This window comes from Hypanus sabinus, chromosome 3, assembly GCF_030144855.1.
Source record: "Hypanus sabinus isolate sHypSab1 chromosome 3, sHypSab1.hap1, whole genome shotgun sequence".
Lineage (NCBI taxonomy): Eukaryota > Metazoa > Chordata > Chondrichthyes > Myliobatiformes > Dasyatidae > Hypanus > Hypanus sabinus.
In genome coordinates, this window is record NC_082708.1 from 146,635,277 (window position 1) to 146,662,468 (window position 27,192).

A 27,192-nucleotide genomic window follows, 5' to 3' on the forward strand; every position below is an offset into this window, starting at 1 on the left:
CAAATAAAACTTGCAAACCAGCAAGCCATTTCATGAATGGTTATTGATTTTCTGCTGTCAGATTAGCCATCAGGGCAAATTTAAGTATATACAAATAACTGTCTGACAAGAAAATCTAATTTACCAAATAAATGGCTGCGTACTATTTGATATTTAACTTTCGTTTCTGTATCCAGAAGCCACACAAATCATTGGAATGAGTGCAACCCTGAGCAACGTCTCTGATTTGCAGCAATTTCTGAAGGCAGAACATTATACTAGTAACTTCCGACCTGTGAGTAGGATGAAATGTAACAACAGTACATGGATGTTCTGTATTTAAATTCTTTTGATCACTTTTTATGTTTAATATTTGGACTTGACTTTTCAGTTTCTGATCTCAAAATGATACTTCAAAAGTTGCATGTTTGTCAGTAAATGTAACTGTTATAACTGAGATATTTTAAGATAACACAATACAGGATATTAGTGATAATTTTTTTAACTTTGTAGCTTTTCTTTTTGCGTGCTTATTATGTAAGAAATTGTTTGGCTCTTTTATAACCTGATTTTGATCCTGAAATGAGGTGTTAAGCAGAAAATTTTCATTTCAATTACTAATATCCCCTTTGTGTAGAAAATGTCAAAGAAAAATTTATTATACATTCTAATACTTATAGTTAATGACATTCTTTTGTTGTGAGTTTTTTTTTCCATTTTAAACTTTAGGTCCAGTTAAAAGAATATGTTAAAATTCGTGATAGTATTTACGAGGTGGACAGCAAATCAGAAAATGGTTTTGTATTTGCTCGACTATTGAACTACAAGGTAAAGTACAATACAAAATGATTCAACTTTCCAAAGGGCAGATATCCAAGCTAATGTTTAACTGCAATTCTAAAGTAAATTACCAGTTTATTTCAATTGAGGTACTTAGCTGTGGGAGTATTTCTCTATAACTATAAATTTATTAAGATGTTCCAAAGTGCTTCAGGCAGAATTGCTACTAAGCCACATGGAAAAAAAATAGGCTATCAAGACCATCAATATTGATATTGTTATACTCGTGTGAATAGAATAAATAATCATGATAAATTAAGTATTTATCAGAATATATTATTATTGAAGGAACAAGATGTTATATTTTCTTATTTTGTTTTCCCTTCTAGTATTCAAGTGCAATGGAGAAAATTGATCCAGATCATCTTATTGCACTTGTGACTGAAGTTATCCCGAAGTATTCTTGTCTTTTGTTCTGTCCAACCAAAAAGAATTGTGAAAATGTGAGCAAGATGCTCTGCAAGTATTTAAACAAGTATGCACACAATTAATGTATATTTACATTTTCAAATATTATTTGTTGAATTTAAAGCAAACACCTGAGTAAATTATTAATAGAGATAGGCTTGCAGGTGTTGAATTCTGATCACAAATCTGATTCGACCATTTAATGTTTTAACAGTTCTACATTGTGTCTCTCAAGATTCTAACCTGAAGGAAATCATCTTGCATCAGCTGTGGTGTAAAAGTTTCTTGATTTAATACCTTGCCTGAAATTAATTATGCAATTGCTAAGCCAATTTAAGAATGTAAATAGTAACCAGTGTCCTCACGAATGACTAAAAGCAAAAAGTAATGGATCAATTATTATTGTAATAGGGAGTTGTTCTTGGTGACCTGCACATTTTTACACTGAGCTTTAAGGCTATGAAGTGTTTTGTTATCCCGCTCAAACAATAACTGATGTTAGATTGAGTAAAACAATAAAAGGATAGAGGTGAAGGGATATTGATAAAGTATGAATAGGTATAAGTAGAACTGCATTCACATGATAAGGTAGACACAGGGGAACTCCAAAAAATTGGTGTCCATGTTGTTATAGTGTCATATAGCACAGAAACAGGCCCATTGGCCCAACTGGTGCATACCAAACAAGATGCCTTTCCAATCCATGTACCCTGCCAAGTTTTTTATAACATTGTTATTGTACCACTTCCTCTGATACCTCGTTCTATATACTGACCACATTCTGTGCAGAAAAGATGCCTTTCAAAACCATATCAAGTCTTAACCCTTTCAGCTAAAAGCTATGACCTCTAGTTTTTCGTTTCCCAACACTGGGGTAGAAGGCAGAGTGCATACACCCTATCTATGACCATCATGATTTTATACACCTCTGAAAGATTACCTCTCAGACTCCTACACTCCAAGGAAAAATGTCATTGCCTGAACAACCTTTCCCTGTAATGTCAAGTCCATTAAGATCTCGGAAATCTCTCATGCATTCTTTTCCAGTTTAATAACATCTTTTCCAAAACTGAACATGATATTCAAATTGCTACCTCGCCAGCATTTTGTGCAACTGCAACATAACCTCCCAACATCTATACTCAGTGCCCTGACTGACTGAGGTCAGCATGCCAAAAGCCTTCTGCTCCATTCTGTCTCCCTCTGATTCCGCTTTCAGGAAACTATATATCTGAACTCCAAGCTCCCTCTGTGGGTACTTAGTCTCTTCCCAGATCCCACTTTTATTTGCAAAGATATTAGGATGTTCTCTTTGTACATAAGCAGATGAGAGATTTTCCAAAATGGCTGATGTGTGATTCTGAACTTCAGAAGGACATCTAGCATAAATCCTAAGGAGCCACAGTAACGTTGTGTACTGTACATTTCAAATAGAAATTTTATATCGTGTCAAAACCATTGAATACTACATTTATGTTCTTAATTTTCTCTCAAGTTCATGTGGTTGTTTTGTTAATCCTCTCTTGTTTCTTTTTCCCCAGGTCATTTCTTTCAGTCAAGAAGGAAGAAAAGTGTGTTCTTATTAAGGAGTTGAAAAACATAGGAAATGGTGTGATATGCCCAGTTTTACGTGGAACTGTGCCATATGGATTAGCATACCATCATAGTGGGCTGACAAATGATGAAAGAAAAGTTTTAGAGCAGGCCTACTCTGCAGGAGTACTCTGCTTGCTAACTTGTACGTCCACACTTGCTGCTGGTGTTAACCTACCAGCTCGGAGGTCAGTGCTGAATCGTTACTGAACCATCATTCATGGGTTTTCTTCCACCTTAATTGACTTGCAATTTAGAACTGTATCAGAAGCATGTACTGCAGTTCAGCCAGCTGATGCTCTGTGAATCAAAGCAGAGAGTTTTCACCTAGTATTGTGATCGATGATTGGAGGACAAGGATATTTAATGAAAACTTGGCGTAAAATACTTAACACTGTTATACCTGGTATTACTTTTACATTAGCTTATCATATTTTGATTCAAGTTGAATTTTATAGAATCGCTATCACAATTGTTAACTGGATACTTTTATGCACAGCACAGCACAATTATAGCACAAGTACAGCTTGTGTGCTTTGTTCAACCAATCAATTCTAAATTCATCAGTGCAGTTTTCCCATATCAGGGCTTATTGTTGCACCCATAGAAAAAGCAGTTGAATTGCAAAGATGGTGAGAAACAAAACCCTTGAGATGAAGATCTCATTTAACAAAGCGTGATACCAAAGAACTCTGCAGTTAAACTGAAATAAATGGAATTAAGGAGAAACCATTCTTGAGGTAGAGTTAATACGAGTTTTAATTAAAACGTTTGTTAAATCTAGTTATTTTTATTGCTAGCACTCATTTATGTCAGAAAGCATTAAAATTAGCTAAAAAGAAGTTTGGAACAGGAATAATGTGGTGTTATCAGGAAAGATCTACTATGTGGGATCTCAAACTAAAATTTGAAGTTCAAAGTAAATTTATTATCAAAGTACATATGCAGTATATCACCATGTACAACCCCGAGATCCCTGAGGACCTGACTTCTTCCCACTTACTTTCCAGCCCTAATGAAGATTCTCTGTCTGAAGCATTGGCTCTTTATTCCTCTCCATTGATGCCTGACCTATGGAGTTCCTCCAGCAGTTTGAGTGTGATATTCTAGATTTCTAGCATCTGCAGAATCTCTTCCGTTTACTAGTGGGATCTCTGCTTTCCTTGACAGAACTTCGCATTATAAGTCAATTCTTATCAATAAATAGAAACACTATCCCTGTGGCATAAAAACAGAAAATGCTGGAAACCCTTAAGTTGATCAAGTGGTGTCAGTAGAAAGAGAAACAGTCAGTGGTTCAGATCAAAGAGTCTTTGTTAGACGAGAAGGCAAAAGAGATGGATGGAAGTCCTTTTGGATATGGAGGGGGCCTTCAAGGCTGGAATTCTTCATTGGAAATTGCAGTATATATAACCCAATGAGAATCAAAAATGCCGTATGGCATTTGGCCAGAAGCAATGTGCACAATATCTATTGAAGGGAGTGAGTTTAGATTTCAGTATCCAAAGGGACGCTGGAATCCTCATCAAAGATATAAGCCAAAAGGATAGTTCTCTCAATATTTGTTTAAAATATATCCAATACCTTGACCTCCAACTGTCCATACAGGAAATCCCACAAAGTCACCACCCTCGGGTTAAAGAAGTTCCTCCTTATCTCTGTCCTTATTCTGAGGTTCTGCCATCTGGTCCTAGACTCTTCCCACTACCGGAAACGTCCTCTCCACATCCACTCTATCCAAGCCTTTCAATACTCAATAGATTTCAATGAGATCCCACTTCATCCCTTTGCAATTACCTGGTTTTCTGCATTAATTTTCATAAAATGTGGTCCGAACTTCATCTAAGTCACAATAATAGGCAAATACTAATAACACACAGACAAGTGTACTTCTTCTCATCAATACTGAGTACACCATTTAAACAATCACAGTCTAGCTTCAAAAAAGTATGTGAGCCTTCTACAGAAACAATTTGGAGTCAGGTGTTCCAATCAATGAGTTGAGATTAGAGGTGTGGGTTGTAGAGGTGCCCTGTCCTATTTAAAAAAATAGACCCAAAGTCAGGTTACTGACAGAGCCTGTTCTTCTCGAGAAAGATCTGTTTATGTGCACAATGCTTCAATCAAAACAACTTTCAGAGGACTGTGGAAGAAGAATTGTAGAGACGCATGAAGCTGGAAAAGGCTACAAAAGCATTTCTGAAGATCGGAGTGTTCATCAGTCCACATAAAAGAAATTGTCTTAAACAGAGGTAATTCAGTACTGTTGCTTCTCTACCTAGGAGTGGACATTCTGCAAAGATCACTCCAAGAGCACAATGTGCAATGCTGAAGAAGGTGGAAAAAGAACACAAGGGTAACTGCGAAAGACCTGCCAAAACCTCTAGAACTTGCTAAAGGCTCTGTTCTTATGTCCACTATAAGAAAACACTGAACAAGAAAGTTGTTCGTGGAAGGACACCACAGAGGAAACCAATGCACACCCAAAAAAGTCATTATTGCACACCTCAAGTTTGCAAAAGACCACCAGGATGTTCTACAATGCTTCTGGGACAATGTTCTATGGACAAATGAGGCAAAAGTTGACCTTTATGATAGAAATGCACATTGCTATGTTTGGAGAAAAAAGGACACTGCATATCAACACCAAAACATCCTCCCAACTGTGAAGCATGGTGGAAGGAACATCATGGTTTGGGGCTGCTTTGCTGCCTTCAGGTCTGGACAGCTTGCAATTGTAGAGGGAACAATGAATTCAAAATTGTATCAAGACATTTTATAGGAGAATGTCAGGGTAGCGGTGGGTCTCTTGAAGTTGAATAGAAGTTGGGTAATGCAACAAGACAATGATTCAAAACACAAGAGTAAATTGATACAGAATGGCTGAAAAAGAAGAAAATCTGTGTTTTGGAACAGCCAAGTCAAAATCCAGACCTTAACCTAATTTAGATGTTGTAGCATGACCTGAAGAGGGCTGTTTACGCATGGTATCTCAGAAATATTGATAAACTGAAACAGTTTTGTATGGAGGAATGATCTCAATTTCCTCCTTGCTGTTGTGCAAGTCTGATTAACAGCTATCAGAAATGTTTGGTGGAAATTATTGTTGCTAAAGGTTCTAGCAGTTATTAAATAAAAGGGTTCAAGCCTGGACTGTGAATAATTAAACAATGTGTTCAATAAAGACAGGAAAAGTACAGTTGTTTGTGTGCTATTATTTTAGGCGGATAGTAGTTGGCTATTATTGTGACTTAGATGAAGATCAGACCATATTTTATGAGTAATTAATGCAGAAAACAAGGCAATTGCAAAGGGTTCATAAAACTTTTTCTCGCAACTGTACTTTCTGTGCCCAAAGCTGCTCATGATACTCCAGTTGAGGTCTAGCCATCGCCTTATAAATGCTAATATTGCATCTGCCTTCCTTACTACCGAATGAATCTGCAAATTAATCCTTAAGGAATTCTGCACTAGAACTCTCAAGTCCCTTTGCACTCCTGTTTTCTCAGTCTCCCCATTTAGAAAGTAGTCTATGACTTTCGTATTCCTTTTACCAAATTACGTGAACAGAATCAGGTTTATTATCACTGACTTATTTGTGAAATGTATTACTTTGTGGCAGCTTTCCTTTCCCTTTACTTAATCCATGCTTTTCCTATGTGATGAACCCCTGCACCCCCCAACTATTTAATTTAAAGCCCTATCCAGAGCACTAGTCGTGCATTTCCCCAGGATCCTGAGCACAGGTGAAGCCCGCCCCATCTGAGCAGCTCCTTCCTTATCCAGTACTGTTGGTAATGCCCCAACTAGAGGATGAGGTTGTGAATACTGAACAGGATATCCCTTTGGTTAGGCACATGCATTTTAGTTGAGGAGTCATTGCTGAAACTGTGTTCTGTTACTATGCATGCCCTTATCTATCAGGTGAAGCAAATTCAGCAGTCTTGCCCAACAGCTGCATCATTGATAAGATAATCTCCACTGTTGGGAAGAATAAAGGAAATTGGCTTTTGTCTTTGAAATGGAAATTACATTGAAAGGAAAGTTTTTTTTAAAAACACTACATCCAGACTTGACAGGTTTGAAACTCAGGGCAATATTTATTTGTGAGGCATTGGGGAAGAGGTTGCCAATAGGCTGCAATACATGAAACACTCAAACCATCGCTAAGAAAGGGGAAAAAAAGTTTTAGAGTCATAGAAAAGTACAGCACTGAAGCAGGCCCTTCAGCCCTTTTAGTCTGTGCCAAACCATTTAAACTGCTTAGTCTCATCGATCTGCACCTGGACCATAGCCCTCCATACCCCTGCCATCCATGCGCCTATCTAAACATCTCTGAAACATTGAAATTGAGCTTGAATGCATTCATTGCACTGGCTCCCAGTTCTACACTATTACGACCCTCTTAGTGAAGAAGGTTCCCCTCATGTTCCCCTTAAACAGTTCACCTTTCACCCATAACCCAGATTGATCTTTTGTTAATACTCCAAATATTCAGATTTTACTTGTGCTTCCTTTTTTCTTAACCTCCTAGGGTTATTCTGAGATCTCCTTATGTTGCCAGAGATTTTCTAAAAAGAAATCAGTACAGACAGATGGTTGGGAGAGCTGGCCGAGCTGGTATTGATACAGAAGGAGAAAGTATTCTGATAACACAAGAACAGGATAAGAAACTGGTGATGTCACTTTTTACAATAAAATTATTTTTTAATATTATACATGACTGCTGAACTCAATGCGATTATTTCTGATGCGACTTATTGTTTCATATAGCTATGTTCAGTTATTAATGTCCAGGAAAAAGGTGAAGTATTCAGTTTAGTTAAGCTAAAATTTTAAGTCTCACTCATGACAAAGAAAACCCTATTATCCTTGAATATAATACATGGTCTCATCTTCCTTGAAAATAGAGACAATGTGGTGACAAAAAATGGTTGGGATGTGAGCAGCGATAAAATACCTGTTTTCTATATTATATGTATTTTTTAATAGTGGACAAAACAGTAAGAAATTGTATATATTAAGTCTTCAAGTTATACTAAATTGGGAGTCGCATGAAGTCACAAAGTGAAAAGGATGAAGCAAAGGGGTAGAATATTGCAGCTGGACTACAATGAGGGAAAGTGTGAAGGTCTTCATCTTAAATATGAGAAAGACAAATATTTGCTGTTATTGAGTGTTATGCATTGGAATGGAAATTGGATTGGAATCTATTTGCACAAATTGCTCAGAAGTGATTCACAAAGTGGAAAATTAGGCAAAGATGCTAATGGAGTATTTAATGTAAAGGGCCTAGATCTGAAGAGTGAAGTACTATTCTTGATTTATGAACTAGTTCCATAATATTAAAATGAAAATTCCTAATGAATAAAAACATTGATTCCTAAAAAAGACAGAACTAGTTTCCTTTCTCCATTTTTAATCATTGTTCTTATCATTTTTGTGTGCTTCTGATGCCATTAATTACAATACCATAGAGCTATAATTAACTTATTAAGTGAATTTTGTATATTTTTTGACATATGGACTACATCAACTTATGGACATCTGTAAAGACAAAAATAATTACTGGGCACAGCCTAAAATTTTTTATATACAGTAATTTTTATAATGCCTTTAGAGATGCTGAGTTTTAGAGCATTGACAAGAGGAATGTAGAATGGCCATAGAAGTGCAGTACATTCATTTATTTTAGTAAAAAGTGAGTTTAAAAAAATCACAGCACTCACCAGAGCAATTTAGACAGCACTTTCTAAACTGGCAAACATTAATGTTTGAGAAAATCAGAAGAAGTTTTCTTCTAAGTTGTATGGCAGCCTGGCTTGAAAATATTATGTCATTTCTTTGCTCTATCTAAATCCTGGAGCCAAAACGACCCCACTCTCCCACCAATACCAATGTGGGAGTAACTTCAGGAGAGCTGATGTAGCTCGCTGCAATATTTTCATAAATGCTGGCCTGGCTAAAGATTTTTTTTTAATTCAATGTAAAACAAGTGCAATAACCAACATAACTTGAAACTGATTCTGTCCTAACTTTAAAGTCATTATTATATAAAATAAGGTTATTTGCAGATAGTGGTTGAGATGGTTAACTTAATCTGCATCGAGTTGCACTTTTGAAGGATTTTTTTCTAAATTCCTTCCTATAATGTTGCCTGGTTGCATTGATTCATAGCAGATTTTATGTTCAGCCTATGCAGATAAGTTTGAGTGGAACTTCTCAATTTAGCACAGTTTTGTGTGAATTGAATTAGATCCAAATGGAAAATTGCCACCTTCCCCACATATCCTGTTCTGCCTGTTAGGCGAGGTGGGAATTAGAATTCTCTGAATAACAAAGATGTCATTCATAAGTTCAGTTCTATATTGACTACATTAAAGTTACATTTTCTATTTTTTGTCTGCAGATTGCAGACTTGGTAAGTAGACCAGTGGAGTGTTGCTATAGCAATCTTATACAAGATGGTGAAAAAGGAATTAAAGATCTGCTGCTATCCCTTATTGGACTAAAGGTACAGTATATAATCACATACAATAAAAATGGAATAGTTGATTGGCACTGTTCACTTAAACTAATTGGATGTAATCACCCAAAAGCACCCATCCATGGTCCAGTACTTCCACAAGTAATCCATGGTGTGCAACTCACTTGCTTATCTTCTCCAAAGTTCTTGTTCTGCTGTTGTAGTAGAGGAGCTGATCTTAGATTATAGGGTGGATTTCACTATTAAGATAATGTGAAATATTAGATGTGTTTTAAGGACTTTGGGAATATTTAATTATCTTCTAAAATCTGCTTTTGCTCAGAGCAACTGTAATTGCAGCTGATGATTGTGCAGTGCACTCAAAGAATGCTGCAAGATTATATAATCATAATTGTATAGTCATTATATAAAAAGGAATTGTAATTGACTGTTGGCAAATAATACAGTATGGTTGATATGTATTATTGCCATGACATTCATAGAAAAGCTGTAAAGTATTTGAGCAATAACAATAGCATTTATTTCCATTTGCTGGTAACATCTTGTTCAGGATTCCTGCAAAAACATGGATATTGTGAACTTGTGGATTGCAATGTGCCGGCTGTGACCAGTCCACAGTTCCTTGTGATATCTCCATTTATTTGAATGAAGCTGTGAGGAAGCAAGGAAATGACTTTTATATATTACATAATTTAGTTATTTTTTTAAAATTTCAAGTGTTCTTTATGTGTTGATTATGGAGAAAATGTCAACACAGATTTACCTTTTACTTAAGTTTATATTGTCTTCCCCCACCCCCCGACTTTTGCAGATTGCTCAGACACTTGATAAAATTGTTGAGTTCATGGAAATCACTTTGCTTGGAGTGCAGAAGCAACTCCATTTCAAAGAAAAAACCTTTTTGGAAGTCATAGAACAAGCTCTTCAGCCTTTGTTGGAAAAAGGTTTAATAAAAGGCCAAGTATCAAGGAGTAGCGAAGGTGAACAGAGAAGCTGTCAACTGGAAATCACAAATCTGGGTCGTGCTGCTTACAAAGGTGAGCTGGATACTCATCTTCGTCTGCTGGCTTCTTGTTTAGTAAACAGCACATGTATCTTTTAATTGCAATATTGAAATATAGTGAACTTTTCTTGTGAAGTGTTCTTCATACAAGTGCTGTGCAGTTGGGGAACTTCCCACTGGACTGATTTGCTTACTGTGTATTAACGAACTAGATCTGTTGAAAGTTTTTTCAGTCTCTTCAGCATGTATGTTCATGAATATTTACTGATATCTTCTAGGGTCAATAGACTTGGCTTACTGTGATACTTTAAACATGGATTTGAAGAAAAGTTTGGAGGGATTGGTACTTGACAACTACCTTCATTTAATTTATTTGATAACACCATATGATATGGGTTCCCAATGTTCTCCAGACTGGATGATTTATTTTAGACAGGTAAGTTACAGTATGGAGATTTTTCACACCATTCACAGCAACACAAGCTCCATGTCACTGTTTAGCTTGGTGTGTACTCTTGGACTCACAGGGCAAAATTGAACAAGTCATTTAGTTGATTATTGATAATGAGAAGCTTGAACTTCATTGGCTGGAACAGAGAAAATTTTGAGAGCGTGCATGGATTTTTTTTCTGATTTATGAACAATTGAGTGTAAAACTATAATTAGGTTGAGAACATACAATACTCTAGTGTAGGGTTCCCCAATTAGTTTTCCACAAGGACCAAATTATGTCAAGCATGCCAAGCCAAGGGCCAAAACGTCCAGGTTTCTTTTTTCATTGTGCCAGTAAGTTGTTTTATGGGCAGATGGTGGTGGTGGTGGCGGCGGCGGTAATTATATCGGCCTGGGAGTCTCAAAGCCTGTGTTGTGAATCTCACAAGAAAAAAAACCATGCAGTCTTGAAACAGAACAAGTCCAAACAACTTCAATATGACTCTACCTTTCACAGCTGTCAGCTGTCACATTGAGAACTCATCTGGGACTACACACACACGCACACACGCGCGTGCGCGCGCACACACACACACACACACACACACACACACACTTCTCTTTCAGAGTTTTAGTGCTGCTGCCTTTTCCACTGTTTCTGTTCTCTCATTTCATCTATTTGTTCTTTTTAATTAAGCTCTGTAGCATTTCAAGTATGCAGTGTAGCTATAAATGAAATTATCAGTATTATTGTTGTTGTAATATTATTATACCACAATAAGATTGACTAATGCACAAAAATAAATGGATTCACTCACCAATCAGTGAGAGAAGTGACAGCGACAGGATGAGGTAATCCTTCTGATGTTGGACCTGTATTCTGTTGTGGCAATCCTGAGGCACTGGCCAAGATGCACATTGGAGAGTCTGTATCTGTCCTGTTTCTTGATAGAGTTCATTGAAGAAAACAATGACTACATGTGTACGTGGAGGGGAACAGTGTGAGTAGGAGCATTGCAAAGCTTTCATGTTTTTGAATTGAGCTTGGGGAACCACGTTGATCTAAAAGTCACTCACGCCAACGTCCTTCTGTTGTGCTTTGAGCAAATCAGACGTTCCCATTTCCAAGACTTCCATCTGAAGAGCTGCCTCATCTATGGAAAGCACCAGCCATTTGGCCTCTGCAGTCCACTGGCCGTCAGCCGAAATGGAGAATGACCGTCTCAGGAAGAGGAGGATGTCACCTGAGAGTTTAGCGGCGCTTTCAAATCGTTCCCTGAAGTTTTCTGCCAGGCTCGTCACGAAATCCTTCATCACTGGATCCTCCCACGTTTCGTTCTTCTTGCACTGCTCCCGCAGACATGGAAAGTGCAACTTCCCCCGTGAATGTCTCTCTCCAAACAGTTCAGCTTTGACCGGAAAGCTTCATTCGCCTCATACACATCCGCAACAGTGTGATTGCTGTCTTGTAATTGTAGGTTAAGTTGATTTAAATGAGACATGATGTCACATTTACCATCACCTTGTTGTCACTTAAAAACCTCTTAAATCCTTGGGCTTTTTGGCTCTGCAGGCTGGATAAAAATGGCACAAGCTCATCGTGCAGGTCGCACAGCCTCCCCGACACACGGCCTTTGCTCAGCCAGCGAACATCATTATGCTGCAAAAGATCTTTGTGTTCCGCTGTCATTTCCTCCAGCAATGCTCTGAAAAGACAATGTTGCAGACGAGAACTCTCATGAACGGTATTTACCAGTTCTGTTACAGTATGCATTGCCTCTTTCATTTCCCCACACAGTTTAGCGCACAACACTGATTTGTGAATAATGCAATGAAATGCCAAGAATGCTGGGTTAACAGCGGCAAACCTGCTTACCAAGCCCTTGTGTTGTGCCACCATTGATGGAGCCCTATCAGTGACAACGGACACAATTTTGCTCACATCCAAGCCATTCTCAAAGAACTGTGTCAATTCGTTAAAAATTATTTCCCCAGTTGTGCGCCCAAGCAGAGGAAGCAAACAAAGAAGCTCTTCCCGAAAGGTCTTCCATTCAAAAAATCTTGTGAACACATATAGCTCTTCCATATCAGTTTGGTCACAGGACAAGTCTATGGCTAGTGATATGGCTTCTGCTTTCTCCAAATTGGTGAGTAGATTGGAAAAGCACTCCTCCACTAATACTTCTACTCTTCTTGTTGCTGTGTTAGCCGACAATGGCACAGTCTTTAATAGCTCCACAACCGCTTTCTTGGTTTTCTTATCATGACTTAAAACTTCGCTAACCATATTAATTGCACAAGTTTTAATCAACTCAGCATCAGCAAATGGCTTCTTAGCTTTGGCAAGATTCCATGCCACATGCAGTGATGCAGCTGTTGCGCTCTCTTGTGCAAATTTGAACTGACGGTTCTCCTGGTCGACTTTGTGCTTTCTTGCGCAGGCCATGTTATTCTTGGTTTAGGATCCGTGACTTACTGCTGGTAACAATTCGCTTAGATAACAGATTCGCTTCTTAGATGATAGGCAGGTAGCTGGTGTGTGCCACTGACTAGTCGAGGATCATAGAGAGCGCGCAGTAGGTCGTGCGCTCTACGGGGGCATAGGTCAAGTGTACGGTGTGGGATGAGGTTAAAATAAATTATAGCGGCGCATGCTTTATTTGCATGTTATGACAGGTGCATTCACTTAAGTGCTGATGGGTCAGCGTGGTCCAGACATTTGATTCTCGCAGTCCAGACCTGGCCTGCGGTCCGTCTGTTGGGGTTGTTTGCTCTAGTGGAAGGAACTACAGCATCAGGGTCACCAACGTAACATTTTGCAAATAAAACTAAGTGAGGCATTTTATGTTTAATGAAAGCTGTAACATATTTTATTGAACTCCAAAATCTAAACACTTAAGCGGGCTAAAAATCTTTATGTAACAATGTCATTTTATAAACACAGACACACACACAATATCAGACCAGCCTCTTAAAGTGAAGCCCAAATTCAATGTCAGTGATTGTGAATTATGTACATTTTTCCCAATTACATCACCCTACTCTGTAGGTTTCAAAAACTGAGCGAACACCACTAAATACAATACCACAATGAACTTCTTTATTTTTTATTGCCCTTGAAATTTTCTGTTGATTTACAGTATACCATTAAGTATACTTGTAATTAAGTACAATATTATACCTGGTGTGTGCCCTCCAAATTCTGATCAACACGTACAAACAAGCTGGATGAACTCAGCAGGTCGGGCAGCATCCGTTGAAAACGACCTGCTGAGTTCATCCAGCTTGTTTGTACATGTTGGTTTGACCACTGCATCTGCAGTGTACTTTGTGTTTACTCCAAATTCTGATGTAGGTTTACCTAGCTGTTGCCTTGTCATTATTGGCTTGGTATGCTGGAATGTGCTATCTAACCCAGTGTCATTTATTTTCTGGCACAAGTGTGTCATAGCAAGCTTGGTACTTCTTGCCTTTGCTATCTTAAATTGCTGTATTCTTCTAGTGAAGACACTTTTCTTTTGCTTTTGGGGATGTCATAATTTATACTTGGTAACAATGAAGCAGTGGTGATGTATACTCAAGTTAGGGTGGAGTGTAGTCGAAAGCCCATATGTATTTTGTACTTAGATTTAATAGAGGTCAAGATAAGCTTGGAGCTGCTGATGAAATAGAAATGGTAAATGACTACTGTGCACTTTGTAGATGTTACACATGTAGCCATGTGGTGGAGGGAATGTATGTTAAAGATAGTGAATGGAGTGCCAAGTGAGCTACTTTGCCCAAGTTTTGCCAAGTTTGAATATTATTGGCACACAGTCATCAAGCAAGTGGAAAATATTCCATTATATTCCTGATTTTCATGTTGTAGTTGGTTTAAGGTCATGAAATTAGTTCGTTGCAGCAGATTCCCCAACCTTTGACTTGTTCTTGTAGTCACAGTATTTACATGGCCAGCCCAGATGAGTTTCTTATCAAAGAAGACCCTCCTAGATGTTCATGCTGGGGGACTTAGCAATGGTAATATTGTTGAAAGTTGGGTGAAGATAACTATTCCCTGACACAGATAGTACAAACGTTACATGCTACTCAATAGCGTAATTCTTAATAATATAAGAACCAGCAGAATGCCAGTTAGCCCTTGTGCCAGCTTTGCCATTCCATAAGATCATAGTTGATTCATTCTTGCCATCAAAACCACTGTTCCTGCTTTGTCCCCATACCTGTTGACTCCCTTGTCATTTTAATGTCTTTCAGTCTCTTGCTGCAGGCAGACAGTGACTGCTTCATTTCCAAGAACTTGTGAATGTAACCAAACTTTTCATAATCCTGAATAAACAACCTTACTTATAACTATATAATGGAAGAAACATCATTGATAATGTAGCTGGAGGGAAGTGTGTGAAATATAGCACTTCAAGGAGAAAGCCCCTCCACTCTTTGGCAATGAGGAACGATCTTTTCACTGGCTCCCACATTCCAGTATGAGTATATAGCTTTTATGTATAAAACTTTCTACTGAAATTGTTAAAATTGATAATTCTCATAACCACACTTGGTCCTCATTATGCAATTTCTTTTTCATACATGTCAAGTTACTGAGGTCTTTTATAATTGCTTCAGAATTTGTTTTTATTTCTATGTAGGGACTAGAGAAATATTTAAATGTTTACAGTACAAATATGCTGAATATTACTTTTCAGTGTTATGTTTTAATCCTAGTATCATCAGTTGGATGTAATTGAACAAAAGGTCTTTGCCGCTGTAGGTGTACCAGAAAGCTTCCTTACAAAGAAGGCATCTGGTCAAGCAGTCAAGAAGGTAAGATTTGGCACAGAATTTAAAAAAAAATACAGCCTTTTACTATTTGTAATTTCTGATCCAAAGTGGATTTTTAGAACTTTGAGGTTTTTCCACATTCTTTCTGATCCATCAAACCCTCGGGACATATTTCTACATAAATGATGCTATATAAGTGAAGTCTTTAATGAAGCACTTTGGGATGATCTTTTTCCTGGTTAAACTCCTGTGTGGACCTATTCTAGGTGGACCCTCACTAATTAGGTTAGTGGTCACCAACCCGTCGATCGCAATCGACTGGTTGATCTTTGAGACTTTACTAGTAGATCCCCCAATAAATAAATAAATAAATAAATAGATAGATAGATAGATACACACACAAATACTGTTGAGAGATTGTTTCCAGGTTGCAGGGTTTTAGTTCCATTCTTTCTGCCCAGTGTGCATGCGTGTAGCTCCCCCGCACTACACAGTGTACTTCAGTGGTCCCCAAACACTGGGCCGCGAGGAAATGATACGAGTCAGCTCCACCTTTCCTCAGTCCCTGTCACGCCCACTGTTGAACACACGCAAGGTCATCAGTTGCCTAAACACAGTGACACCCTTGCACTGGGGATCACTGGTTGGCCTCGGGTAACCGGCTGATGGGAAGTACCGTTGCTACTGGCCTGGACCGCGAACAGACGAGCGCCACCTCTAAACCTGTTTAGCATGCCGAATGTTCGTGGGGAACCCAGTGCTAAAATATTCGCAGACGACCTAATTCGGGCTTAGGGTTTCGTAAGTAGCAGAGTAGCTACCTCGCTGCAATCTGCTGAAGAAAACTTTTGTCGGCCAATAGATCCTACGCGGGGGCGGGTGCGCGCCCTGTCGCACTCCTCGCTCGGTCGCTCACTCTCTCCTGACTGTGACGACCGCGGCCCCAGCACAGGGACCTCGGGCCCTGACCTTGTCCTCTCACCCCACCCACAACCAGCCGCACCTGGCCAAGGCGGCTGGCAGCAGGTGGGCGGGAAGCTGGACTTCGGGCTGGGAGGCTGTCTAATGCGGCAATGAAGCCCTCAAAACTGCTTCGGCACCTTGAGTCCAAGCATCCTGCACTTAACGACAAACTCACTGAGTTTTTTCAGCAGAAAAAACGTGAGCAAGCAGGACAGAAGCTAAGTGCCAAGAGCCGCGAAAACTAAATTGCAGAAGAGACTGGACATAAGGAACCTACTTCGAATATCGCTGTATTCCCGTCGCGTTTAACACCTCCCCTCCCAGTCGGCCGATCCCAAGAATATCGTCAATATTAAACCAGTCCACGGTGCAAAAAAGGGTGGGTACTCCTGGAGTTTATATATTATTTCTACTTCCAGTCTTTTCTGCCCTGGTGCGCGTGCATGTAACTAATCGATCTGGGGTCGATCTTGCCTTTCACTAAGACCGAGGTAGGGGATCTTGGGCTTAAAAAGGTTGGTGACCGCTAAATTAGGTCATGCTCTCTTGCTGCTACCATCAGGAAGAAGGTACAGGAGCCTCAGGACTCTCGCCACCAGTTTCAGGAATTGTTATTGATTTATTGAGTTTGATGCAAGAAAAGTATTCTGAATTGTATAAGGTGGCATATATGTACTTGGATAACAAATTTACTTTGAAATCACTTGGGAAGGAGAATATTACTGCACCTATTACGCTGCTACTTCTCAAACAATAAGGTTCATAATTTATTATTCAGTTAGTTCCCTCATCAATTGGCAAAAAAGCTGCACACAGCAGTTGAAACCATTGTGTTGTGTACTATAGTGTGATGAAAATTCGACATAATAAATTTTCACTCAAAGAACAACACGTTCTCTCAATATTAAGGCCTATATTTCTCCCTCAACTAGCACATCACATTGGTCATTACTTTGACATCTAGCAACTTTATTTACATTTCAAAGTTAACTTAATGCCTTTATGGATATGAAAAGTCCTATATATGTAGTTCTTAATTGAAAATTCTTGGAGGATATGATTTCTTTTTCATCAAAAATGGTTTCTTTGTGTCTGAAATAAATGGCTTCAATCCTTTCATGTTGAGTGGTAAGATTCAGGAAAATTAAATAGAAAATGGAAATGCTGTCAAATGCATCTTAATTAGTAACAGTATAACAGTATCAGGAATTTGATTTTATTAGGAGAGGATTATTAAGATTTCTATAATATTGAAAGCTATAGTAATATGCTATTGCTATTCCAATTTTATTTTGCTAAGAATTCCCCAAGTAAAGTAACATTAGCTCTCAGTGAAATAATTGAACTAATCTTAACTGATTAGGGTGGTGCATATAATTAGTGCTAAAATAGCCCAATAAAAAGAATGTGTAGTTGATCTCCTCTGAGATGCCAGCAAGATCAGTGGTGACAGGACCTCACAATTACTTCTTTTCTCTTTTTAAGAAAACATGAGCTTAGACTATTGATCATGAACAAAAAAATTGTGTTAGAATTGAAATCAGCTAGAATAGCTGATTGTCACATTAACTGTAAATTGAATCCAAAGATTCCTAGACTTGAAGCAGGCCCAACATTTCAGTTAAGTTTTCAGGTAAAAATTGAGCTTTTAATGAAGAGTGTAATAGCCAAAGTCCTGCTTATTGTGGGCTGTGATTCTTGCACCTAATGTCCCCGTTCTATGTAGCACACGCAAAACGCTGGAGGAACTCAGCAGACCAGGCAGCATCTCTGGAAAAGAGTACAGTTGATGCTTCAGGCTGAGACCCTGCAGTAGGACTGGAGAAAAAGAAATGAGAAGTTGGAGTAGGAAAGTGAGGGAGGGTAGGGAGAAACACAAGGTCATAGGTGAAACTAGGGTGGGGGGTGGTAAAGAGCTGGGCAGTAATTGGTGAAAGAAATCCAGGGCTGGAGAGTGGAGAATCTAATAAAGATCAGAAGGCCATGGAAGGAAGAAAAACGGGAGGAGCACCAGAGAGGCGATGGGCAAGTAAGGACTTAAGGTGAGAGAGAGAGAGAGAGAAAGTGGGAGGGATGGGTAGGCCATTACCAGAAGTTCAAGAAATTTATGTTCATGCCATCAGGTTGAAGGCTACCCAGACAGAACATGTTGCTCCTCCAACCTGAGTGTGGCCTCATTACAATAGTAGAGGCCATGGATTGACATGTTGGAATGGGAAGTGGAAGTAAAATAGGTGGCCACTGGGAGATCCCACTTGCTCTGACGGACAGAACATAGGTGTTCGGTGAAGTGGTCTCCCAAACTGTGGCAGGGCTCAGCGATATATGCAAGGCCACACTGGGAGCACCATATACAGCACATGACCCCAAAAGACTCAGAGATGAAGTGTCGCCTCACTTGGAAGAACTGTTTGGGGCCCTGAATGGTAGCGAGAGAGGAGGTGTAATTACATTGAGTATATGCAGTATTGTGCAAAAATCTTAGGGTGCCTAAGCCTTTTGCATAGTACTTTTATGTATTGCACTATACTACTACCACAAAAAAAAAACAAATTTCCTAACATGCATGAGTGATCCTGGAACGGGTCTGAGAGTGAGTGGGAAGGGGTCAGGAAGACAGGAATTATGGTTGGGAAAGAGGGAAGGAAGAGGAGAGGGAACAGGAAGCATCTTAGAGACATTCTGTAATGATCAATAAGCCAACTGTTTGGAATCAAATGAGCTTGCCTGCTGTCTCATGTCTGGATCTGTCTGTACCCATGTCACCACCCTGCCCCGGCACTTCTTCTCTGCTGCCTGTTTAACATCCCTCCCATGTCTCTTCACCCTCGCCATTCCCAGCGTCCTTTGCTCCTGCCAGATTTACAAACTTGCTGTCCTCTCCACATTGACAAGTACAATGCAGTGCAAAGGTCTGAGGCACCCTAGCTATATATTTGTGCTTAAGACTTTGGCACTGTACTGTACTTATGTTTCTCAATGAATCCTATTTCGTTATTTCAAGCTGTTGTAGATATTCAATACATTTTTATTTCTTTAGGCTATAAATTGGTCTGTCGTAAGAAGGTTGTACCTGACCTTGGTCCTTTACTCGCTTTTCAAAGAGATGAACATGTGGGCTGTGGCACAGAAATTTAACCTACCCCGTGGCTTTATGCAGAATTTGTTGAGTTCAGCAGCAGCTTTCTCCTCCAGTGTCCTGCGTTTCTGTGAGGTATTTGTAAAACTTGAATTATTTTAGAGCAGTTTCTTCCTGTGGTTGTTAAAGATTCCATAATAGACTGAACAATTTTTTAATGGTAAACCACTGTTGAAAACATATTTGCAAAGAATAGTATTTGTAATGTAACTTATAAGCAACAATTTAAACAAAATTTGGACATCATCCTGACAGTACTGTATTTTTTTATTTTTTTAAGCAATAACTATATGCTAAGCATATACAGAATCACTTTGGAATGGAGTTTTCTCTTTTATTCCATAGACTAGCCATGATCTGCATTTCCATATTTTATTACAAAATAGGAGATGACATGAACCACACCGGTTCTTAGATTAATACCATTTTTCCTATTTATTTCCCTTTAACCTATTCTATCACACGTACTTTAATCATCTATGCCCGCAGCCTCCAAGCACTAGAAGTAATCTACAACAGCAAATTAGCTCAGAGGATGTGGTTGACATGTAGGAAGAAACCAAAGTACCCGGGGGAAATCCATACTGTTGTAAGGAGAATGTGGAAGTTCCATACAGCATCTAAGGTCGGGGTGAACCCAGATTTCTGCAAATGTGGCAAAGGTGGCTCTTCCTGTGTTGCATCAGTACATTTATTTTTAACCACATGTTTTTTTTTGAGGAACTATTTGAAAAACAACATGAAGCAATTACAATCAAATGTTTTTGCTGTACTTAATCCAAAGCACCAGTATTGAAATAATAATGGCTTAGATTAAAGTTCAGACGTTTATGAAACCTTTTATTACTGGGCATCTCTGGAAATGCAGCTTGCTAACAGCCATTGGACTCTGAAGTGAGGAAACCACCTTTCTGAGGCTCCGTAATTTTAGGTTTATATGACTTTGGTCTTGCTAACCCCCCCCAGGTGGGATATCTCGCCCACCCAAACCCCAGTTTGTGTGAATGTGATTTACTGCCCCACTGCAATCAGTCGTCGGCAAAAAAAATAACAGACTGTGCATTGCATACAACTATAAAGAATATATATTTATGAGCATTAACATAACCAAGGAGTTATTAAAGAAAAGAAAGTAAAAAAAAAACAAAAAGGGCCTATTATAATTAAACAGTCAAATGCGCACGCAAGTTGGAGCTCATCTTGACGTTGTCAGTAACTCACATGCTGAACCCTCGGTCTACATGAAAGCACACACCATCTTCTGAATGTCAATCAAAATCCATCTCAAACAAACAGGGTCTCCCATGGGAGCATTGGCTCTTACTCCTTGAAGCCATTCATCGGCACAAAGCACCTTGTGCAACAGAGATGGCATCCTCAGCCAACTTCTCTCTTGTGTTCTCCAGCTCCCGCCAAAAAAGACCTCCCCCCACCAACCTTTTCCCAGTTCCACCATTGTGCTTGGCTGACATCATATCCTAAGCTGAACAACAAAGCCCCTTGACTCAGCTCGAATTCAAACAGGCAGAAAGCAGAGTAGACTGCTCTTACAGAACTGCTGGACTGAAATACCTACAGCATAACGGTAACAATCGTAATCAGGGCATTACACTCTCCCCTTACCAAAAATAGTCATGTCCTCATGACTTTGAAATTCATCATTCATTTCATTTTTCAATCTTTTTATTGATTTTCAAATAGAGGATATACAGATCAGAGGAGTTTAGCAAACATAATATTGAAGACATATAAACAGCAATAATAAAAACTAGAAAATATATAATGTCAAAATCAAATAGGTAAAATATTATGCTGTTATATATACAATGGTCAAAAAAACTACAACTCATAGCAATCATAAAATAAATTTATCAACATAATATTAATACAATTTTCAAAGGAATTTTGTGATGTTAGGACCTCCAATCCATTTGTAAATGGTGGTGACAGATCTCATTAGGGGGAAAAGAAACATAGAAACGTAGAAAATAGGTGCAGGAGTAGGCCATTCGGCCCTTCGAGCCTACACCGCCATTCAGTATGATCATGGCTGATCATCCAACTCAGAACCCTGTACCTGCTTTCCCTCCATACCCCCGATCCCTTTAGCCACAAGGGCCATAACTAACTTCCTCTTAAATATAGCCAATGAACTGGCCTCAACTGTTTACTGTGGCAGAGAATACCACAAATTCACCACTCTCTGTGTGAAGAAGTCTTTCCTCATCTCGGTCCTAAAAGGCTTCCCCTTTATCCTTAAACTGTGACCCCCTCGTTCTGAAAGCAACACTCTGTTACCCCAGTGTATCATAGACCAACCTATCTGGGGGTGTCCTGATTCTTTGATACCTCCTTATCCTATCTTCAGTTCCTCGAGCTTCAACCACCCCTTGTGACCCTTTCTGTCTTCTGGAGGGTGCCTCTCCCTGTCCATCACCCATGTCTTTCAGTGGCTCGTGTCCCCCTACTCCATAACCAAATTTTACTTAATGTCAGTTTAAGCCAGTGTAGCCAAATATGCTCGACCTCTGCTAGTGCTAACCAGCGAGACCTCTCTCAGAAGGGGGTGTCCTCAGTCGCTTCAATAGTGTGGCAAGTATTCTTGGAGTAATCAACATCAGACTCGTCAGTAGAAAATGCCTCTTCATACCCTAACATCTTCTCAGTTAACCTTCTACATTCTGTGGATATTCCAGCAAATTCAGGGGTTCAGGATGTAACGTAACAGGTTTAGACTGGGTTACCACACAGTTCCTCGTTTCTGCTCATCATCCTGCTTGGGAGAAACTTGCACCCTCTCAAAAGCAGCTCTGAACACAGGGTGAATGGACAAGATTTTCAAAAAGTTGTTTCAATTTCTCTCCTTGCATGCTCACAGGAGCCTTCTCACAACGGTAGTATTTGTTCCCACAAAAATGGAAGCTCCACCCATTTTAACTGGATCCGGGCAGACCAACTAGTGTGTCGGTAGTCTCAGTTACTCCAACATCTGCTTCCAAAAATTCCAGCTTCAACGACAAGTAACTGTCATATGAGTACTCATCAGCACTAAGCCCCAAATCTCAAGGGCACTGAGTGGTGTCAATGATAAATGTGTCAAATACCAGTTGTAAAAGGATCTATAAAGCAAAGTAACTTGAGAACCTGTGTCAAGTATGACTCTAGCATAAACACCTTCAATCTGTATAGAAACAGCAGAGCTTGGTCCCACTAATCCTTCAGAAATAGTGTTTGGTACTTTAGTGTTACCTTTGATACACTGTCGTATCCTCTCTGAAATGTCCGCCCATTCCTTTACTAGGTCCCTTTGTAGTCTTATCTCTTTTCTTCTGTCTGATTAACTGCTGATTTACTTTCCAAAGATTTTGGTGTGTCCTTCACACTCCCGCTTGAAAAGTCAATGCCACGGATGTAACAGAAAACACCAGTTGCTCCCCTGGTCGAGGGACCCCACTCAGCAGCAGCCCTCTCCTTGGTACATTCCATCAGTGGGTCCGACTCCCTATCGACTTTGTCATGCTTGGTACCAGTATCGACCGGAATACCTCAGCTCTCAAATCTTTCACAAAATCCTGCAAACCCCCCACCTGTATGGCACTAGAGGTCGTTTCAGCAGCAGAGGCTACTGCCAAGGACTGTGCCCTGCTGACGGAGGACTCCCACTCCTCCATCGCATTTTCCTCCTCCCTGACTTCTCTGAGTGACTTGGTAAAAGGTGGAGGAGGGCACATCTTGTGGGTCATTTGAATACGTAGAGCAATCGCGTCATGTGACAATTTGCCCTTCACAACTTGCTCTATCGTCAAGCAATTTCTTTCAGACAGCTGAATGCCCCGTTTGTGGCACAAACAGTGCAGCAGCTTCTCCAACCTGAAAATGTAGGCAGACAGCTTCTCTCCTTCCTCCTGGAATGTGTGCCTAAGCTTCATCCTGAGATCGGCTGCACTTCCAGCATCTTCCAGAGCTTGCAGATAATTAGCTGACGTGGCTAATGGATTTTCTGCGTTAAGGATCTCACTGTATCAGCCACTGGCCCCTTTAAGCTCTCTACCAGGTCTCAGTTTTTTCATATCTGAGCACTGCCATTTACCCAGTAACTGAAATGTCTGCTCAGCCCATGCCTCATTTTTCGTCCGCATCAGGCTGTGAGCTTGACCCTAGAGAACACCCCCAGCCTACAATAACTGTGGCTCTCCACAGATATATTTCTGCATTTATCAACCAGTGATGTAATAGCCAAAATGAGCTCAGAATTTAAATCAACAGCTGAAGGACTCACTGGACCTATCACATCAGACAACTCCTTCCTCTCACTCAGCAGAAATGAGAGCAATTTTTCTTTAAAGTCTCCACCCTCAGCTATGGGAAACTCGACTTTCGATTTAGCAGCCTCGCCTACACGTCCCTCTTCTATAGACAGCCCTTGCTTGGCCCTTCCTCTCTTGGGACCCCATTAGTAACAGGCAGATCGACTGCTGTCACATTATCACTAGTCTGAACTAAAACCATACTTTGTCCACCGTTTGTTCAAAGTGCCGCTCCATGATCGTAAGTTTCCCCTAATGCTTTAACAGAACTTAAAACTCTAGTCACCAATTCATCTGGGTTGTGGATATCCACCCCACTCAGAACACAAGCATTAGTTATGGTCAATCTCTGAATCGCACCAAAACTTAATCCCTGCGGCCACTCATTTTACCTGGACAATAGTTTAACACACACAAAACCACTTAATCAATTCTTTGGGCAATCACACAGCATTCAATGCATTCAATCCAGGATGATAATCACCAGTGAAACCCTTTATTACTGGGTGTCTCTGAAAATGCAACTTGTTAGCCCCAAGCTAACAGCCACTGGACTCCACAACTAGGAAACCACCTTTCTCAGGCTCTGTAATTCTAGGGTGTATATTTGGTCCTGCCAAACCCATGAGATTGGGTTGTCTCGCCTACCCAACCCCCAGTTTGTGTGATTGCTGTGCTATTTACTGCCTGTTGGCAAGGAATAACAAATCATACACTGCATGCAATTATAAAGAAAATATATTTATGTATGTTAACTTAAGCAAAGATTTATTAAAGAAAAGAAAGAAAAAAACAAAAAGGACCAATTGTAATTAAGCAGTCAACTGTGCACATAAATTGGTGCTTATTTTGAAGTTGTTAGTAACTTGTGCACTGGACCCTCGGGCTCTGTGAAGAATCACACCGTCTTCCAAGTGTCGCTCAAAATCCATCTCAAACAAACGAGCTCCCCCATGGTAATATTGGTCCTTCTCATTGAAGCCATTCATCTGCACAAAGCACCTTGTGCAACAGGGATGGCATCCTCAGCCATCTTCCGGCTCCCGCTAAAAAGATCTCCACCTACACCTGCGTTCTCTAGATCCTTCTCCCAATTCCACCATTGTGATTGGCTGACAGCACATTCCTAAGTTGAAAAACGAAGTCCCTTATTTCAGCTCAAACCCAAACAGGCTCTTAACTGCTAAAATACCTACTACACATAACAGTAAACATCTTAACTGGGGTGTTACATTTAATTTAATTGGATCTGCTACTGTTTTATCATCTATAGGAATTAGAGGAATTCTGGGCATATCGAGCTCTCTTTACAAACCTGACTCAGAAACTGTCATACTGTGTGAAACCCGAACTTATTCCTCTTATGGAAATATCAGGTGTCCAAGAGGTTTGTAAATTGGATTTTTATTCTCTTTATAAAATGCTGCTATTTCTTACGAGAACCATATAAGGTTTTACAGCATTAGGAAATAAAGAAGGAAAATGGAATTCATGCATATTTGAGTTACTCAGTTTGTGGGATGAGATTTAAAAAATATTGGACAAGTAGATTAGAGGAAGGAAAAAATGCATAGTGTAAGCTTTCTCCACTGCTTAACCGTTGCTTGAAATCTATGAATGACCAGAGATTTAACTGTGGCCCAAAATCGCAATCTAAGTGCAAGGACGTACTGTAAAAGTCTGTTAATATGGCATTCAGCTTTTCAGGAATGTTGTTGGTTTGCAGTCTGGGTCACTTGCTCATCTGGAAATGTGAGCTGGGAGTCCAGTGTGAAAATACAATTTGTTTTCCAGTGTGAAGCCAGGGTCTAGACCGTGCAGACAAAGCCAGGGTGGGTATAGCAGATACAGCAAGGAAATAGATTCTTCTGCCGAACTGGTCCATGCCAACCAAGATTCCCACCTAAGCACATCCTGTTTGCCCATGTTTGGCCAAAATTTCTATAAATCTTTTCTCTCCATATACCTGACAAGTACCTTTTAAATGTTAGTATATCTGCCTCAACCAGTTCCTGTGACAGCTCATTCCATATACTGACCAATCTCTTGGTGTCATAGAGTCATAGAAAAGTACAGCACCGAAACAAGCCCTTCAGCCCACCTAGTCTGTGCCGAAGCACTTAAACTACCTACTCCTATCGACCTGTAGCAGGACCATAGCCCTCCATACCCCTCCCATCCATGTACCTATCCAAACTTAAACGTTGAAATCGAGCCTACGCTGTCAGCTTGTTCTGCACTTTCAAAATGAAGAAGTTTCCCCTCATGTTCCCCTTAAACTTAACACCTTTAACCTATGACTTCCAGTTGTAGTCCCACCCAACAACGTCAGTGGTAAAAGCCTGTTTCAATTTATCCTATCTAAATTAATCTGAGTCTGAGGACTCGGTCAGTCAGAGTCAACCATGGATATTGCGTCCTGGTTGTCTCAATGCGCGAGCCTAGGCAGAACGATATGAAGAACAAGTCATTGATCATGTAGTAAGCACCCCCTCTCCATGCATCTGATGTAGAACAATCCTTTGTTCACTCCTCAGTGCCCTACCGTTCACTACAAGACCTGCCCTGTTTGGTCCTACATTAGTGCAACACCTCTCTGTATTAAATTCCATCTGCCATTTTTCCAGCTGGTCCAGATTCCACTGCAAGTTCTGATTGTCTCCCTTGCTGTCCATTACACCCACAATCTTGGTGTTAACCTTAACTTGCTGATCCAGTTTACCAATGATCTGGATGATATGTGATTAAGATGACAAACAACAATGGACCCACCCCTGATCCCTGTGGCACTGCACCAATCACAGGCCTCAAGTCAGAGAGCAACCATCACTCTGTCACTCTGGCTTCTCCCACACAGCCAATGTCCAATCCAGTTTACTACCTTATATTGAATGCCGAGGGACTGAGACTGCCCACACCAAACGTCTTCAGCCGTCTGGGGTGAAAGAGGCGCTGTTGTGCCTTTTTCACTACACAGCTGGTACATACAGACCACATGAGATCCTCGGAGATGTTTATGCCGAGGAACTTAAAGCTGATCATTCTCTCTACCACAGATCGTTTGATGTCAATATAAGCAAGCCTTTCGCTGGCTGTGAACCTGTCTTTCACAACCAGCACAACTTGCTCGAAAAACTCTGAAATTGGTTAGACATGAACTACCACACGCAAAGCCATGCTGACTATCCCTAATCAGTCCATGTCCAGCCATATATCCAGTCCTCCCAATTCCTCCCAGTGACTTTCCCACTACTGATGTCAGGCT

At 39.9% G+C, this 27,192-nt stretch overlaps 2 protein-coding genes across 5 annotated transcripts in view; one reads left to right on the plus strand and one right to left on the minus strand.

Annotated features, from left to right (window-relative positions):
- The window catches only part of helq (helicase, POLQ like), a 59,703-nt gene that overhangs the window by 20,857 nt on the left and 11,654 nt on the right, over window positions 1–27,192 (plus strand). For both annotated transcript variants that reach the window (XM_059965324.1, XM_059965325.1), the window contains 11 exons: window positions 177–274; window positions 709–807; window positions 1,149–1,294; window positions 2,769–3,008; window positions 7,355–7,496; window positions 9,230–9,334; window positions 10,119–10,344; window positions 10,589–10,746; window positions 15,462–15,560; window positions 19,522–19,695; window positions 25,201–25,314. In XM_059965324.1, coding sequence (XP_059821307.1) covers window positions 177–274; window positions 709–807; window positions 1,149–1,294; window positions 2,769–3,008; window positions 7,355–7,496; window positions 9,230–9,334; window positions 10,119–10,344; window positions 10,589–10,746; window positions 15,462–15,560; window positions 19,522–19,695; window positions 25,201–25,314 — 1,601 coding nt within the window. The remainder of the gene's footprint in view (window positions 1–176; window positions 275–708; window positions 808–1,148; window positions 1,295–2,768; window positions 3,009–7,354; window positions 7,497–9,229; window positions 9,335–10,118; window positions 10,345–10,588; window positions 10,747–15,461; window positions 15,561–19,521; window positions 19,696–25,200; window positions 25,315–27,192) is intronic.
- The window catches only part of LOC132391751 (SCAN domain-containing protein 3-like), a 43,963-nt gene continuing 17,878 nt past the window's right edge, over window positions 1,108–27,192 (minus strand). Inside the window, exons 1-3 of one of the 3 annotated variants that reach the window (XM_059965327.1) lie at window positions 11,561–13,960; window positions 2,999–3,120; window positions 1,108–1,234 (exon numbers count right to left, since the gene is read on the minus strand). In XM_059965327.1, the coding sequence (XP_059821310.1) occupies window positions 12,232–13,188 (957 nt within the window). In that variant the 5' untranslated portion in view covers window positions 13,189–13,960 and the 3' untranslated portion in view covers window positions 1,108–1,234; window positions 2,999–3,120; window positions 11,561–12,231. Of the gene's footprint in view, window positions 1,235–2,998; window positions 3,121–11,560; window positions 13,961–19,703; window positions 25,054–27,192 lie in introns of those variants that run through there. The other 2 variants (XR_009511340.1, XR_009511339.1) reach the window with 2 other exon arrangements.